Source organism: Leucoraja erinacea, chromosome 36 (assembly GCF_028641065.1).
Source record: "Leucoraja erinacea ecotype New England chromosome 36, Leri_hhj_1, whole genome shotgun sequence".
Lineage (NCBI taxonomy): Eukaryota > Metazoa > Chordata > Chondrichthyes > Rajiformes > Rajidae > Leucoraja > Leucoraja erinaceus.
In genome coordinates this window covers 12,633,723-12,654,462 of record NC_073412.1, presented here as the reverse complement: position 1 = coordinate 12,654,462, position 20,740 = coordinate 12,633,723, and the positions used below count along the sequence as shown (strand labels likewise).

The window sequence follows — 20,740 nt, the reverse complement described above, 5'->3', positions numbered from 1 at the left end:
TATCTTTAAGAGCCCTATCTAGCTCTCTCTTGAAAGTATCCAGAGAACCAGCCACCACCGCCCTCTGAGACTCAACGTCCACAGACTCAACACTCCCTGTGTGAAAAAGTGTTTCCACATCTCCGTTCTAAATGGCCCCCGGTTCTGGACTCCCCCAACATCGGGAACACGTTTCCTGCCTCTAGCGTGTCCAAGCCCTTAACAATCTTATATGTTTCAATGAGATGCCCTCTCATCCGTCTAAACTCCAGAGTATACAAGCCCAGCCGCTCCATTCTCTCAGCATATGACAGTCCCACCATCCTGGGAATTAACCTTGTAAACCTACGCTGCACTCCCTCAATAGCAAGAATGACCTTTCTCAAATTAGGGGACCAAAACTGCACACAATATTCCAGGTGTGGACACACTAGGACCCTGTACAACTACAGAAAGACCTCTCTGCTCCTATACTCAACTCCTCTTGTTATGAAGGCCAACATGCCATTCGCTTTCTTCACTGCCTGCTATACCTGCATGCTTACTTTCATTACAGAAGGTTTCCGTGTTAGTCTGAAGAAGGGTCTCGACCCGAAACGTCGCCCATTCCTTTTCTCCAGAGATGATGTCTGACCCGCTGAGTTACTCCAGCTTTTTGTGTCTATCTAAACTCAACTAAACTGTGTTGAAGATGCTGGAAAATCGAAGGTAGACAAAAGTGCTGGAGAAACTCAGCGGGTGCAGCAGCATCTATGGAGCGAAGGAAATAGGCAACGTTTCGGGACGAAACGTTGCCTATTTCCTTCGCTCCATAGATACTGCTGCACCCGCTGAGTTTCTCCAGCACTTTTGCTACCTTAAACTAAACTGTGTTCAGGGGGAACAGTATTCCTGCATGTTCCTGTCTAATCCCTCTGTAATTTTGTGTATTTCAATGCGATCAAGAGTATTTAATCATCATATGCTCCGACAAAGGGAACATTGAAATTCTTGATTGCAGGAACGTAACAAACCTGCAAATACAATGCACACAGATAACAGAATATAAACACACATTCAATTAATTAATAACAAAGCAAAAAAAAAAACCCCAGTGCTCCCAAACCCAATTCATAGAAGGTCATAGCTGAGATTACTGTACACCAAACATTGCACGGCCATCACAGGTACTGACCTCCCCACCATCGAAGCGATCTCTCGGAGTCCATTAGTGGGAGAGTCCAGAACTAGAGGTCATAGCCTCAGAATTAAAGGACATTCTTTTAGGAAGGAGATGACGAGAAATTTCTTTAGTCAGAGGGTGGTGAATCTGTGGAATTCTTCTTGTCACAGAAGGCTGTGGAGGCCAAGTCGGTGGATATATTTAAGGCAGAGAGAGATAGATTCTTGATTAGTATAGGTGTCAGAGGTTTTGGGGAGAAGGCAGAAGAATGGGGTTGAACATAGGAAATAGGTGCAGCAGGAGGCCATTCGGCCCTTCGAGTGGTGAAGGAGTTTTCTGTTTTTTAGTTTTAGAGATACAGCGCGGAAACAGGCCATTTGGCCCCCCCCCCGTAACATAGACTTACATAGATAGAAAATAGGTTCAGGAGGCCATTCGGCCCTTCGAGCCAGCACCGCCATTCATTGTGATCATGGCAGATCATCCCCTATCAATAACCCGTGCCTGCCTTCTCCCCATATCCCTTGACTCCACTAGCCCCTAGAGCTCTATATAGCTCTCTCTTAAATCCATCCAGTGACTTGGCCTCCACTGCCCTCTGTGGCAGGGAATTCCACAAATTCACAACTCTCTGGGTGAAAATGTTTTTTCTCACCTCAGTCTTAAATGACCTCCCCTTTATTCTAAGACTGTGGTGGCCCCTGGTTCTGGACTCGCCCAACATCGGGAACATTTTTCCTGCATCTAGCTTGTCCAGTTATAACTTTATGTTTTATATGGGGCAAGGAGACACATCTCCTTGCCCTAAAATCTTGCCCCACACATCCTTTCAACTTTGCGCCCCCCCTCCCCTCACCTTAAATCCTCACCCCTCTAGTCTTTGACATCTCCACCCTGGCTATCTACCCTATCTTTGCCAATCTGAAGGCCGGTCTGAACCCGAAATGTCACCCATCCTTTTTCTCCACAGAGGCTGCCTGACCTGATGAATAACTCCAGCACTTTGTGTCTATCTTCTAAAAATCGACAGATCTGAGTGTTAGGTATATTCAGTGACTGAGCTCCCACACTCCAAAGACGTACAGGTTTGTAGGCTAATTGGCTTCAGTAAAATTATAAATCATCCCTAGTGTGTGTAGGATAGTGTTAGCGAGTGCGGGGATCGCTGGTCGGTGCAGGCACGGTGGGCCGAAGGGCCTGTTTCCACTCTGTATCTCTAAACTAAACTAAATGTGTCGGAAGGAACTGCAGATGCTGTTTTAAACCGAAGATAGACACAAAAACCTGGAGGAACTCATCTCTGGACTGAAGGAATGGGTGACGTTTCGGGTGGAGAAGAGAGGTCTCGACCCGAAACATCACCCATTCCTTCTCTCCAGAGATGCTGCCTGTCCCGCTGAGTTAAACCAAACTAAGCTTCCTGGATTGAGGAACCCTCTGGGTGAAGGCAGTGTATGGGGTTGGGAGGGAGAGATATATCAGCCATGATTGAATGGCACAGTAGACTTGATGAGCCGAACGGCCTACTTCGAATCCTATCAACATGAACTAATCCCCACTCTGAATGGCCAACACCTGGTCTTGAGGCTGCGAACTTGGTCCCAGTTTTCCCATTGCTGGGAATTCCCTTCATCCTGTCTGACCGATGCATATCACACCTCGTCCACAACAAATACCTCCTTGCTCCAGTAACAACCCACCCAAGTCAGTGGATATGTTTAAGGCAGAGATAGACAAATTCTTGATTGGAATGGGTGTCAAGGAGAAGGCAGGAAAATGGGATTAGGAGGCATGTTTGAATGGCGGAGTAGACTAGATGGGCCGAATGGCCTACTTCTACTCCCATAACTTGTGAACTTGTGACCCTCGACACAACACCACAGATCTGAGGTACACAAAAAAGCTGGAGAAACTCAGCGGGTGCAGCAGCATCTATGGAGCGAAGGAAATAGGCAAATTGCCTATTTCCTTCGCTCCATAGATGCTGCTGCACCCGCTGAGTTTCTCCAGCTTTTTTGTGTACCTTCGATTTTCCAGCATCTGCAGTTCCTTCTTAAACACCCCAGGTCTGACCTCCCTCTAGCTCGAGAACTGGAGTAAAATATTCTCAGGCATTCTCAAAGATATTCTGTCTTGTTCACAAACTAATGTGGACTTTGGTTTGTACGGGTTGCTATACAAAGTATTACGTACTTTGACTAACAGTAGCACAGTCTGGTTACCCAGTATAACTGATAATTTATTAGATTATTGTTTACTGTGTATTTATTTCTGCTTTTGTTGCGCTAATGTTGTGGCAAGTAAGAATGTTACTACTCCTTTCCTGATTCTGAAAGACCTGTTGCAGTCAAGAGCAGCACGGTGGCGCAGCGGTAGAGTTGCTGACGTACAGCGCTTACAGCAGCAACCCGGGTTCGATCCCGACTACGGGTGCTGTTCATCTACCCTTTGTACGTTCTCCCCGTGACATGCTTGGGTTTTCCCCGAGATAGACAACAGACAATAGACAATAGGTGCAGGAGTAGGCCATTCGGCCCTTTGAGCCAGCACCGCCATTCAATGTGATCATGGCTGATTATCCCCAATCAGTACCCCGTTCCTGCCTTCTCCCCATATCCCCTGACTCCGCTATCATTAAGAGCCCTATCTAGCTCTCTCTTGAAAGCATCCAGAGAACCCGCCTCCACCGCCCTCTGAGGCAGAGAATTCCACAGAGATCTTCAGTTTGCTCCCACACTCCAAAGAAGTACATGTTTGTAGGTTGTTCAAGAAGGAACTGCAGATGCTGGAAGAGCGAAGGGACACAAAATTGCTGGAGAAACTCAGCGGGTGCAGCAGCATCTATGGAGCGAAGGAAATAGGCGACGTTTCGGGCCGAAACCCTTCTTCAGACTGATGGGGGGTGAGGGGGAGAAGGAAGGTAAAAGGGGAGGAGGAGGAGGCCGAGGGCGGGGGGAGAGGGTTAAGGAAGAGGAGACAGCAAGGGCTAGCAAAACTGGGAGAATTCAACGTTCATGCCATGTTTGTAGGTTAATTGGCTTGCTATAGATGTAAAAATGTTCCTAGTGTGTGTAGGGTAGTGTTAATGTGTGGGAACATTGGTCAGCATGGACTCGGTGGGCCGAAGGGCCTGTTTCCGCACTGTATCTTTAAACTAAACAGAACTAAACTAAACTAAAGGCCGACAATGTAAAGCAGGGTTCTGAAGCAAAATGTCCCCTGTCCATTCTCTCCACAGATGCTGCCTGACCTGCTCAAGATTTCAGCATTTATAGGATCTAGAATGGCCCCAACCTGAAACATTATCTATCCATCATCTCCAGAGATGTTGCCCAGCCCGCTGAGTTACTCCAGCACTATCTGCCCTTTTTTTTTAAATAAACCAACATCTGCAGTTCCTTGTCTCTGCAGTCTCTCATGTCTCTGCCATCCTCACTTCATGTTGAACCGGCACATTAACGTTGAAGATAGACACAAAATGCTGGAGTAACTCAGCGGGACCAGCACCATCTCTGAAGAGAAGGAGTGGGTGGCGTTTCGGGTCGAGATCCTTCTTCAGACTGACAGTCTCTACATCATTGTCTATATCTCTTGTTTCCCTTTCAATAGACAATAGGTGCAGGAGTAGGCCATTCGGCCCTTCGAGCCAGCACCGCCATTCAATGTGATCATGGCTGATCATCCCCAATCAGTACCCCGTTCCTGCCTTCTCCCCATATCCACTGACACTGCTATTTTTAAGAGCCCTATCTAGCTCTCTCTTGAGAGCATCCAGAGAACCTGCCTCCACCGCCCTCTGAAGCAGGGAATGCCACAGACTCACCACTCTTCTGTGATAAAAAGTGTTTCCTCGTCTCCGTTCTAAATGGCTTACTCCTTATTCTTAAACTGTGACCCCTGGTTCTGGATTCCCCCAACATCGGGAACATGTGTCCTCCCTCTAGCGTGTCCAAACCCTTAACAATTTTATATGTTTCAATGAGACATCCTCTCATCCTTCTAAACTCCAGAGCGTACAAGTCCAGCTGCTCCATTCTCTCAGCATATGACAGTCTCACCATCCTGGGAATTAACTTTGTAAACCTACGTTGCACTGCCTCAATAGCAAGAATGTCCTTCCTCAAATTAGGGGACCAAAACTGCACACGATACTCCAGGGCTCTGTACAACTGCAGAAGGACCTCTTTGCTCCTATATTCGATTCCTCTTGTTATAAAGGCCAACATGCCATTCGCTTTCTTCACTGCTTGCTGCAATTGCGTGCTTACTTTCCTGTGACTTGCAGTCTGAAGAAGGGTCTTGACACAAAATAAGAGTGAGGAGGGACCCGCAAGCAAGGTAGACATAAAAACATAGACAATAGATGCAGGAATAGGCCATTCGGCCCTTCGAGCCAGAACCACCATCCAATATGACCATGGCTGATCATACAAATTCAGTACCCCATTCCAACTTTTTCCCCATATCCCTAGATTCCGTTAGCCCTCAGAGCTAAATCTAACTCTCTCTTGAATACATGGGATGCATTGAGGCCGTCGAGAGCGACCCAGCGAGGGGGCCCCGAGAAGGGGGGGGGGGGCACCTGTGGAAGCAGGAAGTAGGTAAAAATGTTCAATGTAATTTTTTGTATACTTCTGTAATTTTTGTCACTTTTGTAACTTTTGTCACCACTTTTGTACTGCCTAGTCTGCTGTATGATGTTACTGGGCTGTGTACAAAACAAAGCATTTCACTGTACCTAGGTCCATGTGACAATGCAGTATCATTGTATGATTGTCACCTGTGGACCTGGGCTCACATCCATCATCCCAACCCAGGCTGCACAATCCCGCATTGCTTGCAGCGTCAGTACAGTGGGCGGCCTGTAAATTAGGCCGGCACGGTGGCGCAGCGGTAGAGTTGCTGCCTTCCGGTGTGGGGGGGGGGGGGGGGGGGGTGGGGGAGGTAGGGGGGGTGGTGTGGGAGGAAGTGTGGGGGGAGGGGGTGGTGTGGGGGGGGGAGGGGTGGTGTGGGGGGGGGGGGGGGGGAGGGGGGTGGCGTACGGGCGGCGGGTGGGGGGGGAGGGAGGACGGGGGAGGGAGGGAGAGGGAGGAGGGGGGGGTGTGGGGCGGGGGGAGGGGGGGTGGGGGGGGGGGGGGGTGGGGGGGGGGGGGGGGGGGGGGGGGTGGTGGGGTGGGTTTGGCTTGGTATAAATGTAAATTGTCCCTAATGTGTGTGGGATAGCATTAGTGTGTGAGGATCAGTGGTCGGTGTGGACTCGGTGGGCCGAAGGGCCTGTTTCCACGCTGTATTTCTAACTAAAAAAATACACTAAACTCTCTGTGTTCCCTCGTGACCCTGCACTAACATTAGAGTGTGCGGATGGGACAGGTGGCTTCTAAACATTTCTCTTCTGCCAGATGTCTACAAGGGCAGTTACAGCAGCATAACAGAGGAAACCACAACAGGGTGAGAACAATGAACAGTGGGGACATGGTAGCAATCTAATCCGCAGTGTCGAGCAGCTTCATAAATAATAAGAGCAGAATTAGGCCATTCGGCCCATCAAGTCTACTCCGCCATTTAATCATGACTGATCTACCTCTCCCTCCTAACTCCACTCTCCCACATAACCCCTGACACCCATACTAATCAAGAATCATCCATCTCTGCCTTAAAATTTTCCACTGACATGATGGGTGTGGGGGAGGTGTGGGGGAAGGGGGGTGTGTGGGAGGGGGGGGGGGGGGCGGTGGTGGTGGTGTGGGGGGTGAAGGAGGGAGGAACGGGGGAGGGGCAAAAGCGGGGTGTGGGGGTGGGGGGGGGGAGGGGGAAGGGGGGAAGGGGAGAGGGGGGAAAGAGGGGGGGGGGAGGGGGAGGGGGGGGGAAGGGAGAGGGGGGAAGTGGAGAGGGGGGAAGTGGAGAGGGGGGAAGTGGAGAGGGGGGGAAGGGGACGTGTGGGGAATGTGGGAGGGAGAGACTCCACTCAGCTGCCACAGCACCACACAGCACCTCCCGGCTCCACACAGCGGCTTCCCCTGACTCTACACGGCTTGTGGACTCAGCCCCGCCTCCGGGATTTATTCTCCTCTGGCAGGGGCGTTACCTTCGTGGTGACTGACAGGCGAGAAGACCAATCTGCTGATCTCACGATTTTTTAAACCTTCATAACATTTGTAATATTCCACCGATCGGAACAGAACTTGGTGCGCTTGGAGCAGAGGAGAGCGGTGAGGAAGGTGGCGAAAATATCCTAGTGATATAGGGTAAATTTAAAAAAAAAGCAAACCAGAAGTGGTCAAGATGATAGTTTTAGTGATAGATAGATAGACAGACAGACAGACAGACAGACAGACAGACAGACACGCAGACAGACAGCTCTTGCCAGTGTAGAAAGGCTTCAGTGACTAAGATGCCACTTCACAGTGAGGAGGTGTTTGGAGGACTCACTGTGGTGGATGTTAATTTGTGTTTATTGTTGTTTATTATTGTATCATTGTATGTATGACTGCAGGCACGAAATTTCGTTCAGACCGTAAGGTCTGAATGACAATAAAGGAAATTCAATTCAATTCAATTCACCTACATTGACAGGCATGTTCTTTAAGTTAAAGCAAAAGTGATTACACATGAACGGTACTTCACAGGTTGATAATTACTTAGAAATGTACAAACGTATGATATTTCTATCATATATTCTCTTGTTATATTAGAGATACCATGCAGAAATAGGCCCTATGGCCCACCGAGTCGACACCGGCCAGCGATCCCCGCACATTAACACAATATTACACACACTAGGGACTATTTTACATTTTAAACCAAGCCAATTAACCTGTACGTCTTTGTAAAGTGGGAGAAAACCGCAGATCTCAGAGAAAACCCAGGCAGGTCATGGGTGGGTCAGGGTCTGTGCAGACAGCACCCGTGGCCAGGATCGAACCCGGGGCTGTGGCGCTGTAAGGCCGCAACTCTACCGCTCAGGCCCTCCATCACATTTAAAGTAAGACCCCTGTCCCACTGTACGAGTTCATTCCAAGAGCTCTCCCGAGTTTTAAAAAAAATCAAACTCGTGGTAAGCACGGAGAATGAATGTCAGAGCTCGGGGACGTCTCTTAGCGGCTCGTTACGCTAAAGGTGGGTATTCGGGAAGACTCGCTAACGGCAGGTAAGCTCGTGAAGATTTTTCAACATGATGAAAAATGTCCCCGAGAGCCCTGAGTACCGACGAGTGGCCATTATCGTAAATCTCTGCGTTCGAATCAGGGCAAACTCGGGAGAGATCATGGAATGAACTCATACCGTGGGACAGGGGTTTTAGAGAGCGGCCAAAGAGTGAATGGGGTGAGTGAGGCTGGGCTGGGGTCTTACCTCCGATGGGTAGTGTACCCCGCTGATGGTGTGTTCAGACCCCACGGGCTCCGTCTCGCTGCCCCAGTGCAGGTGGAGCTGCACGGCAGTGTAGCGATGCGACATGCTGACGATGTGCATGGTGGGAGGCAGGGTGACTTTCACTGCAACACACACACACGCACACACACAGGCGCAGTCAGTGACAACGGAAAACAAGCCCAAAGCCATCTAAAGAAGCAATGCAATCAAACACCCCAACATCACTCACAACATGTGCGCCTTCACCCCTGGTCTTTGTCCAATGATCAACAGCATCCCTTGCCTGTGTTCACCTACCTCAGCGGGTCAGGCAGCATCTCTGGAGAAACGGAATTGGTGATGATCCGAGTCCATGAAGGATCTCGACCCGAAATGTCCCCCATTCCTTCTCTCCAGAGATGCTGCCTAACCCGCTATTCCAGCATTTTGTGTCTACCCCCCCCACAACCGTTCCTATCCATGTACCTGTCCAAATGCTCCATGGACAAACAGTCAGGAACACTGCAATCCCAGCCCAATGGCTTCCTTAGAAGGAACTCTGAGAAGATTTACGAAGATGTTGCCAGGACTTGAGGGTGTGAGCTAAAGTAAGGTTGAGTAGGCTGGGTCTCTATTCCTTGGAGCGCAGGAGGATGATAGGTGATCTTATAGAGGTGTACAAGATCATGATAGGAATAGACCGGGTAAATACACAGAGTCTCTTGCCCAGAGTAGGGGAATCGAGGACAAGGCAACCTAGGTTTAAGATGAATAGGAAAAGATTTAATAGGAATCAGAGGGGTGACTTTTTCACACAAAGGGTGGTGGGTGTATGGGACAAGCTGCTGGAGGAGGTAGTTGGGGCTGGGACTATCCCAATGTTTACATGGATCGGACCGGTTTGGAGGGATATGGACCAAACGCGGGCAGGTGGGACTAGTGTAGCCGGGACATGTTGGCCGGTGTAGGCAAGTTGGGCTGAAGAGCCTGTTTCCACACTGTATCAGTCTATGACTACCAAACGGCAGCATTTGGCCCACATCCCAGATTTTGCCGAGGATTGGCGCTTGAGGATGGGCTACGTGGGAGTCGGACTACGCGCCGCCTGGGAGCAAAGGAGGAGCCGGGCGTGTGGGGACCGCCATGTGGGGGGTTAGAAGGAAGGAGGACCTGACGTGGGATATGCAACCTTGTCGGTGCCCTTGATGTGGTGACCCTTTGCATATCTTGGGCTTCCACCTGCCTGTGTGTGGCCTGTATCCCTCCAAACCTATTCTATCTGTGTATGGATGGAACACCTTGGGTACGTAAGCAAATAATTCCACTGTGGCTTGGCACATGTGACAATAAATAGACAATAGGCGCAGGAGTAGAGGCCATTCGGCCCTTCGAGCCAGCACCGCCATTCAATGTGATCATGGCTGATCATCCCCAATCAGTACCCCGTTCCTGCCTTCTCCCCATATCCCCCGACTCCACTATTTTTAAGAGCCCTATCTAGCTCTCTCTTGAAAGCATCCAGACAACCGGCCTCCACCGCCCTCTGAGGCTGAGAATTAAGTATTCATTCATACTTTCATCCATTCAATCATTCATTCATTCAATCATTCATACATTCATTCATTCATGCATTAATTCATTCATTCATACATGCATTCATTCATTCATGCCTCTGTGAGAGAACGCATGTCTCTTTGTCCTTACCTGCATGGCCATCGTTGGTTATGGACAGCGTCTGTGTGGTGGACAGGTTGTATCCCAGTAACTGGATGGGCTCCAGGGCAGGGTTGAAAGTGAAGATGCCAGAGTGGAAGTCAATGGGAGACTGCAACGTTGTCCCACAGTGTGGGAAGTGTGAGGCCCAGTGATCCTCACCCTCAGGCCCTGGGGGAAAGACCAACGTTAGTACCGCTCCTGCACAGGACAGAATAGCAGGTGCTGCTTTACACCGAAGATAGGCACAATATGCTGGAGTAACTCAGCACGATGGCGCAGCGGTAGAGTTGCTGCCTCACAGCACCGGAGACCCGGGCTTGTCCTGACTACAGGTGCTGTCTGTACGGAGTTTGCACGTTCTCCCTGCGATCTGCGTGGCTTTTCTCCGGTTTCCTCCCACACTCCAAAGACGTACAGGTTTGTAGGTAATTGTAAATTGTCCCTAGCGTGTGTAGAACTAGAGTTTGTGTGCGGGAACCCGCTGGTCGGCACGGACTAGGTGGGCCGAAGGGCCTGTTGCCGCACTGTATCGCTAAACTAGACTAAACTCAGCGGGTCAGGTAGCATCTCTGGAGAAAAGGAATAGGTGACGTTTCGGGTCGAAATCCTTCTTCAGACTGAGTCGGGGGAGAGGGAAACTAGAGGTAGGGAAAAGTACAGCACAGATCAGAGCCGGCACCGATAACCAAGGAAAGGTGGAGCTCACAATGGTCCATTGTTGGCTGTGGAAGTGGTGATAACCAAGGGATACAAACACCATCCTGCTAGTTTCACTGTTCGTAACCCTTCGTTATCACCTCCTCCATAGCCACCAATGGACCATTGTGGACTCCACCTTTCCTGGGTCATCTGTCACCCATGACACTCAGTCTGAAGAAGGGTTGGAAGTTACAGTGCAAAGGCTGTGGAGATGAAGTCACACAACATTGTCAAGGCACAGACTGCTGGACATTTAGATGATGAGAGCATGGAGAGATGTGGTGGAGGGAACACAAAGGTAGTGCTGAGCTCAAAGATCAGATCACCCACAATTTTATTGAAGGGCAGAACAGGCTTTGAAGGGACGAATGGTCTCCTCTTGTTCTCAATGGAGACCGGCAGTCCAAATGTCAGTGTTTTAGTTTTAGCTTTAGGGATACAGCAGAGAAATAGGTCCTTCGGCCCATCGAGTCCATGCCGGCCATCGATCACCCGTTCTATGTAATCCCACTTTCACATCCACTCCCTACACACTAGGGGGCAGTATACAGAGGACAATTGACCTACAAACACACACGTCTTTGGTGGAAACTCACGCGGTCACGGGGAGAACATGCAAACTCCACATGGACAGCACCAGAGGTCGGGATGGAACCCGGGTCTCCGGCGCTGTGAGGCAGCAACTCTACCGCTGCACCACCGTGCCGCTCTTGAAGTGAAAGTGCCAAGGGTTTAATAACAACAACTGATGTGAATGGTGTCACAAGGAACTGCAGATGCTGGCATCCTGATAAAAACACAGAGTGCTGGAGTAACAGCAGGTAAAGCTGTATCTGTGGAGAGAATGGACGTTTGGGTCGGGACCCTTCTTATATGTGGAGGGGATGGATAGGCGACATTGTGGTTCGGGAATGGACACAAAGTGAAGAAGGGTCTCAACAAATCTAAACTATCCTTTCATTACAAGTTTCCCATCCCAGCCATCAGTTCTGACAACTCATTCCCTACGGTTTTCCCAACGTTTTGCAGGAGTGCCGGATCTGCCCGCTCAAGGGGAGTTTCTGTGGTCCAGGACATAAGGGATATCAGCGTGGGATGAAACCTCAACAAACCACACTCAGTTTCCGCTCTCTAATTTAATTTCCCACACACTCCACTCCACTCAACTCCCACACAACTTAAGATCCCAGCCTACTACCCTCATGCATTAATCCCCCAGTCTGACCTCCCTCTCCCCACTCTCTACCCCAACGCAGTATCCAGGCCAACTTTGCAGTCATATCACCCTGTCATAAGTGATAGCAGCAGAATTCATGACGGCCATTCATGCATCACTTATCCTGGAGCCACAGTATTGCTCAAACTACATTGCCGCTGGAAACCGTTGATATTTTTGATCAAGTATTACTGAGGTTAATGTTCATAAGTGATAGCAGCAGAATTAGGCCATTCGGCCCATCAAGTCTACTCCGCTATTCAATTGGGGCTGATCTATTGTTCCCTCCTAACCCCATTCTCCTGCCTTCTCCCCATAACCCCTGACACCCGTACTAATCAAGAATCTGTCAATCTCTGCCTTAAAAAATATCCATTGACTTGGCCTCCACAGCCATCTGATTGTGGATAATCAGCCATGATCACATTGAATGGCAGTGCTGGCTCAAAGGGCCGAATGGCCTACTCCTGCACCTATTTTCTATTGTCTATTGTCTTTACTGAGAAACCTTTACCAGAGACAAACAAATGGAAACAAATATCTCAATGAAAGTTGATAAAAATACATCAAAGGTTTGGAGCCACAATGCGATCTCTCCTTCTCTGGCCTTTATCTCTTCACATCATTAATGTCTACAGTGATGTACCAGGGTACTTCACCTGAAGCACCAAACATTGCTGCCCCTCAACATGCAATCAATGCTCGGCTGAATGCGATCAGCATCATGCTCTGTGTGATTGAGATTTCAGACTCAAAAGTAATGGTGAAGCCTCTTGTAGCTGCATAAATACATCGTCAACAATTCATGCATCACTTATCCTGGAGCCACAGTATTGCTCAAACTACATTGCCGCTGGAAACCTTTGATATTTTTGATCAAGTATTACTGAGGTTAATGTTCATAAGTGATAGCAGCAGAATTAGGCCATTCGGCCCATCAAGTCTACTCCACCATTCAATCACGGCTGATCTATCTCTCCCCCCTAACCCCATTCTCATACCTTCTCCCCATAACCCCTGACACCCGTACTAATCAAAGGCTCAGTCTGAAGAAGGGTCTCAACCCAAAACATCACCTATTCCTGTCTCCAGAGATGCTGCCTGACCCGCTGAGTTACTCCAGCAATTTGTGTTGGAGTATTTTCTCTCTCTCTCTCTCTTGTAAAGGCCAAGCAATAAATAGCTGGGCAGACCAGATATAGTTTTTAAATTGTTGATGACAGACAGTAAAGCACGAGAATTGGATAATTACTTAATGAGAGGAAGTGGTGCAGGGATGCTGTTTTTTTTAGACTTTATAGACACAGCGCAGAAACAGGCTCTTCGGCCACGGAGTCCGTGCCGACCAGCAATCCTCCCGTACACTAACACTATCCCACTCACACTAGGGACAATTTACAATTAATTCCAAAGCCAATTAACCTGCACGTCTTTGGAATGTGGGAGGAAACCGGAGCACCTGCAGAAAACCCACATGGTCACAGGGAGAATGTACAAACCTTGTGCAGACCGCACCCGTAGTCAGGATCGAACCCACGTCTCTGGCGATGTAAAGCAGCAACTCTACCGCTGCACCACAGTGCCGTCCTAAATTGACTAAACTTTATTTAAATCCTTGAATTGTCTTTAGCATACACCTGATTTATAACGTTAACCTCTTTCAAACATTGTAAAACTTAATTTGTTTTTAATTATTTTAACTTTTTGAAAGTGTGTCCCTGGTCATTATTCACATTGGGGATAGATAGCATGAATGTTTCTCAAGGGGGGGGGGGGGGGGGGGGGGGGGAATGAAGACATCGAGGCCATGGGTTTAAGATGGAATAATTCCAGGGATGGCTGGATTAACGTATGATGAGCATCTGACGGCACTGGGCCTGTACTCGCTGGAATTAGAAGGATGAGTCGGGACCTCATTGAAACTTACCAAGTAGTGAAAGGACTGGATAGAGTGGATGTGGAGAGGATGTTTCCTCTAGTGGGAGAGGCTAGAACCAGAGGGCACAGCCTCAGAACAAAAGGACATACCTTTAGAAAGGAGATGAGGAGGAATTTCTTTAGTAAGGAGGTGGTGAATCTGTGGGATTCATTGCCACAGACGGCTGTGGAGGTCATCAATGGATATCTTTAAGGTGGAGATTGACAGATACTTGATTGGTAAGTCAAGGACCACGGGGAGAAGGCAGGAGAATGGGGTTGAGAGGGAAAGATAGATTGGCCATGATTGAATGGCGGAGTAGACTTGATGGGCCGAATGGCCTAATTCTGCTCCTATTATGGGGTTGAGAGGGAATACGCTGCCAGAGGAGGTCGTTGAGGCAGGTACTATAACAGCGTTTAAAAGACACTTGTAGACACAAGGCATCTGCATCTCCTGGAATCCTGTGTGGAACACAGAGTTGTTGTGACACGGTGGCGCAGCGGTAGAGTTGCTGCCTCACAGCGCCAGTGTCATAGAAACATAGAAATTAGGTGCAGGAGTAGGCCATTCGGCCCTTCGAGCCTGCACCGCCATTCAATATGATCATGGCCGATCATCCAACTCAGTATCCTGTACCTGCCTTCTCTCCATACCCCCTGATCCCCTTAGCCACAAGGGCCACATCTAACTCCCTCTTAAATATAGCCAATGAACTGGCCTCAACTACCCTCTGTGGCAGAGAGTTCCAGAGATTCACCACTCTCTGTGTGAAAAAAAGTTCTCATCTCGGTTTTAAAGGATTTCCCCCTTATCCTTAAGCTGTGACCCCTTGTCCTGGACTTCCCTAACATCGGGAACAATCTTCCTGCAATGGTTTGATCCTCACTAATGGTGTTTATACGGAGTTTGTACGTGACCAGGTGGGTTTCCTCTGGGTGCTCTGGTTTCCCCACACACTACAAAGACATACAGGTTTGTAGGATAATTGGTTTAGGTATATTTGTAAATTGTCCCTAGTGTGTGCAGGATAGTGCTAGTGTGGGGATCGCTGGGTGACGTGGAGTCGGTGGGCTGCAGAGCCTGTTTCTGCATTGTATCTCTAGACTAAGCTAAACCTCGGCGGGTTAATGCTGCCTGGCACCGTGCCAAGCCGCTGGGAGCTGGGCTCTCAATTGGTAGCAAGTGCCAGCCTTGTTGGCAAGAACTGCATGGCACTGGCAGACAACCCCAGGGCAGCAGCAGCAGCGTGCAGGCAGCTGCATTGCACAGCACTGTTGCATGCATTAGACCAGAGAGCTGCAGCAACACACAGTGCTGCAGGAATCCCAGCAGGTCAGGCAGCATCTGTGGAGGGAATGGACTTGCCACCTTTCCACATCTGCAGATAGACACAAAGAGCTGGAGTAACTCAGCAGGAATGGGTGGCGTTTCAGGTCGAGACCCTTCTTCACATCTGCACTGCCTTCTATCTCTCGTGAGCCTAAACGACACCCATTCCTTCTGTCCAGAGATGCTGCCTGGCCCGCTGAGTTACTCCAGCATTTTGTGTCTATCTTCCTTCTGTATCCCTTAGCTCTTTCTGAGCGTTACCGTGGACTGAACAGAGTAGATGTGGAGAGGATGTTTCCACTGGTGGGAGAGTCTAGGACCAGAGGCCGCAACCTCAGAAGTAAAGGACGTTCTTTTCGGAAGGAGATAAGAAGGAATTTATTTAGTCAGACGGTGGTGAATCTGTAGAATTCATTGCCACTGACGGCTGTGGAGGCCAAGCCAATGGATATTTTTAAGGCAGAGATAGATGGATTCTTGATTAGTACAGGGGTTATGGGGAGAAGGCAGGGGAATGGGGTTAGGAGGGAGTGATAGATCAGCCATGATGGGCCGAATGGTCTAATTCTGCTACTATCACTTATGACCTCTCTTAGTTCAATTTAGTGTGCAGGAAGGAACTGCAGATGCCTTCTCTCCAGAGATGCTTCCTGTCCCGCTGAGTTACTCCAGCTTTTTGTGTCTATCTTTAGTATAGTTTAGTTTATTGTCACGTGTACCGAGGTACAGTAAACACCTCCCCCCACATCTTCTCTGTACCGTCCACCCACACACATGTTCCAGTCGCTGGCTGGCTGGCTGCCCTCTTCCCTGACCTCTGCATTGCACAGACGCTTCTCATTATCATTACTGGCCGGCAGCGGGATTACTCAGTGGCTGAAGCACACATATGTCTGTCATTATCAGATCGAGTAAATGACTGCCGTGTGAAGCGGTCGCTGGCAACACGGGGCCAGGTCGCAGCAATGTCACAGCGTGGCCGCTCCGCACATATGGGGGGGGGGGGGGGGGGGGGAGGAGAGGAGAGGTATGGGAGGGGGGGAGAGAAGGGAGGGGGGGGAGAGGGGGAAAGAGGAGAGAGGGGGAGAGGGGGAGGGAGCGGGGAGAGGGGGAGAGAGGGAGGGGGGAGGGAGGGGAGGGGGGGGGGGAGGGAGGGAGGGAGAGGGGGGAGAGGGGGAAGGGGAGAGAGAGAGGGGAGGGGAGGGGGGGGGGGAGGGAGAGGGAGAGGGAGGGGAGGGAGAGAGGGAGGGGGAGAGAGGGGGAGGAGGGGGAGGGGGGAGAGAGGGAGGGGGGGAGAGAGAGGGGGGGGGGGAGAGGGAGGGAGGGGGGAGGAGGGGGAGAGGGAGGGGAGAGAGGGAGGGGAGGGGAGAGAGGGAGGATGGAAGGAACACAGTTCTCTGTTCCATTCCCCGCGACTCCTGGAGGAGGGAGAGAGGACATTTGATTTGAATCTGTAGAAATTGCAGGCGCCACATCTGTGGAGGACAGGACGCCCCGGACCAGCTGAGTTCCTCCAGCACTTTGTGACTTGCTCAAGATTGCATCACCTGCAGTTCCTCGTGTCTCTGGCAAATCTTCCACAGGGGCCGGGAGATTGTCCCGACCTTAATTCCCTAAACTTTTCCCCTCTCCCCTGACTCTGTCTGAAGAAGGGTCTCGACCCGATAAGTCACCTATTCCTTCTCTCCAGAGATGCTGCCTGTCCCACTGTGTGCAGGGAAGGTACACCGGAGATAGACACAAAAATGCTGGAGTAACTCAGCGTCGGTCTGAAGAAGGGTCTCGATCCATTCCTGTCCGGCAGCATCCCTGGAGAGAAGGAATGGGTCGAGACCCTTCTTCAGACTGATGCTGCCTGTCCCGCTGAGTTACTCCAGCGTTTCGTGTCTGATCTTCTTCAGTCTGTGTGTGGGACATTGTCCAAGGCGCTGGGCGAGGAATCTCCGGAGCTGCTCGCCTTGTGTTGACAAAAGCAAACGCACGAGTTCTCCCCGCAGCCAAACAGACGAGGAACAAGGAAGCGAGGTTTACCCTCAAAGGCCCACCGCTCCCCTCCCCCTCCCTCCTGGCACGGCCCGGCCCGGCTCACTGGCACCCGGCCCGGGGGCAGACAGGCAGCCGGGAGGGGACGGGGACGGGGACGGGGTCCTTGAATCATGCCGCGTTGTTACACACACAGGCTGCCAGCCCTCCCTCTCCTCCCCCCTCCTCTGTCCTCTTCCTTCCCTCTCACGTCCTCACTCTCACTCGTTTCCTCTCTGTCCCCCGCCCTCCCTCCCTCCCTCCCGCACACACACATACACAGACCCCACCGGCGCTGGGAGAATCTGTCAGTCCCGGAGCGCACGGGGCAACTCACACTCTCTCACACACCCACACAGACACATACACACACACACACACACTCGCTCACACACACTCGCTCACACTCACTCACACACACACACGCGCACTCACAACTAGAAACATAGAAATTAGAAAATAGGTGCAGGAGTAGGCCATTCGGCCCTTCGAGCCTGCACCGCCATTCAATATGATCATGGCTGATCATCCAACTCAGTATCCCGTACCTGCCTTCTCTCCATACCCCCTGATCCCCTTAGCCACAAGGGCCACATCTAACTCCCTCTTAAACACACTCACAACACTCACACACACACACACACACACACACACACACACACACACACACGCACACACACACACACACACACGCACACACACACACAAACACACACACACACACACACACACTACACACACACACACACACACACACACACACACACACACACACACACACACATACACACACACACACACACACACACACACACATACTTACCACCCCACACACTCACACACACTCACCCACACCACACACACACATACACACACACACACACACATATACACTCACTCGCTCACACACACTCGAAACACGCATGAACCTCACACACACACATAGACACATAGAAATTAGTGGCAGGAGTAGAGGCCATTCGGCCCGTCGAGCCTGCACCGCCATTAATGGTTGATCATCAAACTCTCTCCCTCTCTCCCATACCCCCAGATGATCCCCTTAGCCACAAGGGCCACATCTAACGTTTCTCACACACTCCCCCCACTCACTCACCCGCACTCACCCCCCCCACACTTAGTGACTTACCTGCCTCCACTCGTCCCCTGCAACCTATATCGGGTGAAATGATGACGTGCGCTGTTAATGTTGACATCCCTCTCCCCTCCATCTCTCGTCTCTCCAAACTCTTGCCCCCTAACCCCCCCCCCTCCCTCCTCCGTTCCTCCCCTCGTCTGTCTCTCACTCTCTCCTCACCTCTCCCTCTCCTCCCTTTCTCTCCAGCTCCCTCTCCCCCCTCTCCCCGGTTCTCCCCGCTGTCCCCGCACCTGCGGCGGTCCGGCGCCGGGAGCCGAGAGCCATCAGCAGCAGCAGGATCGTCCTCTGTCCCAGCGCCATCGTCCCGCCCGCCCGCGATCCCTCGCTGCAAGCAACTGCCCAGCGGCGGGGCGGACACAGACCCACTGCCCTCCCCGGCTCTGCCCCGCCCCCCGCCCCAGCCCCCCACAGGGGAGTGAACCCGCCCCCTCCTCGCACCCTGTCTCCTCCCTCATCCCCTCCCTCTCCTTCTCCCCCCATCCCTCTCCCTCTCCTCCCCTCCCCCATCCTCTCCCCCCTCTCCCTCTCTCCACCCCCCCATTCTCTCCCCTCCCTCTCCCCACACCCCCCCCTCCCCCTCCTTCTCTCTCTCCTCCCCCCCCTTCCTCCTCCACTCTCTCCCTCCCCCTTCTCTCTCCACCTCCCTCCTCTCCAACCCCCTCCCTCCCTCTCTCCACCCCCCCTCCCTCCTTTTTCCCTCTCCTCTCTCTCCACCCCCCTCTCCCTCCCTCCTTCTCTCTCTCTCCCCCTCCCTCTCTCCTTCTCCCCCCTCTCCCTCCCCCTCCCTCTCTCTCCCCTTCCTCATCCCCACTTTTCTCCCTCCCTCCCTCTGTCACTCTCTACCTCCCTCCCCGTCTCTTCGCTCTCCCCTTTCCACCTCTCGCCTTCTTCCTAGTACAGCCACTGTCTCACGGACCCGGGTTCGATCCTGGTCTCCGGTGCTGCCTGTGTGGAGTTTGCACGTTCTGCCCGTGACTCCATGTGCTCTAGTTTCCTCCCACATCCCAAAGACGTGCAGGTTTGCAGGTTAATTCCCCTCTGTAAATTGCCCTCGGTAGGATAGTGTTAATGTGTTGGTGATCGCTGGTCGGCACGGACTCGAGGGGCCGAAGGGCCTGTTTCCGCGCTCCATCTCAAAACTAAACAAACTAAAAACTAAACTCAGCGGGCCAGACAGCATCTCTGGGGAGAAGGAATGGATGACGTTCCGGGTCGAGACCCTTCCTCAGACTGAGAGTCAGGGGAGAGGGAGACACAGAGATATGGAAGGGTAAGGCGTGAACGCGACAGATCAAAGCAGCGTTGATCAAGGTAATCTGAAGAAGGGTTTCGACCCGAAACGTCACCCATTCCTTCTCTCCAGAGATGCTGCCTGTCCCGCTGAGTTACTCCAGCATTTTGTGTCTGTGTTCGGTTTAAACCAGCATCTGCAGTTATTCCCCACACAAGGACATGTAGAATGTTTCATGATCAGCTGACGGAAAGGTGACTCATTCGACATTTCCTTGATCATCGATGTTTTGATCTGACATTTCCACGTCTTTTTACCCTTCCATATCTCTGTGTCTCCCTCTCCCCTGACTCTGTCTGAAGAAGGGTCTCGACCCGATAAGTCACCTATTGCTTCTCTCCAGAGATGCTGCCTGTCCCGCTGAGTTACTCCAGCATGTTATGTCTATCTGCAGTTCCTTCCTACACAACATGTGGTGAAGTTTAAATTAGTTTGTGCGGCCCTCTGTGCCGCCCCGAGCCATGTTTTGTAAGCGCAGTGGAGAGATTTTGTTTCTCCTGTTCGAAACTCCGGACAATTTTAAACCTGGTCGCTGTCACACACAGCCCGTGGTCAAACAGCAAATCACAGACTGCCGGAGGAACTCAGCGGGTCCTGACTCCTGAAGAAGGGAACCAACCCCAAACGTCGCCTGTCCATTCCCTCCACGGATGCTGCCTGACCCGCGGAGTTCCACCAGCATTTAGTTTTTGAACAAGGTTGGTCTTGTTTCACCACGTCATCCGTAACCAGATACAGTGAAAAACTTGACTTTGCAAACTGCCCAGGCAAATTGTGTAGAAACATAGAAATATGGAAAATGTGTGTAGGAGCAGGCGCTTCAAGCCATTCAATATGATCTTGTTGATCATCCAAAATCAGTACCAGTGAAATGGGCTCAACTGCCTTCTGTGACAGAG

General features: G+C 51.0%; 1 protein-coding gene across 1 annotated transcript in view; it reads right to left on the bottom strand.

The window, feature by feature from the left end:
* The window catches only part of ca12 (carbonic anhydrase XII), a 91,517-nt gene that overhangs the window by 29,293 nt on the left and 41,484 nt on the right, over positions 1 to 20,740 (bottom strand). The window contains exons 3-4 of the mRNA XM_055662802.1: positions 10,196 to 10,376; positions 8,492 to 8,634 (exon numbers count right to left, since the gene is read on the bottom strand). Of these exons, the coding sequence (XP_055518777.1) occupies positions 8,492 to 8,634; positions 10,196 to 10,376 (324 nt within the window). The remainder of the gene's footprint in view (positions 1 to 8,491; positions 8,635 to 10,195; positions 10,377 to 20,740) is intronic.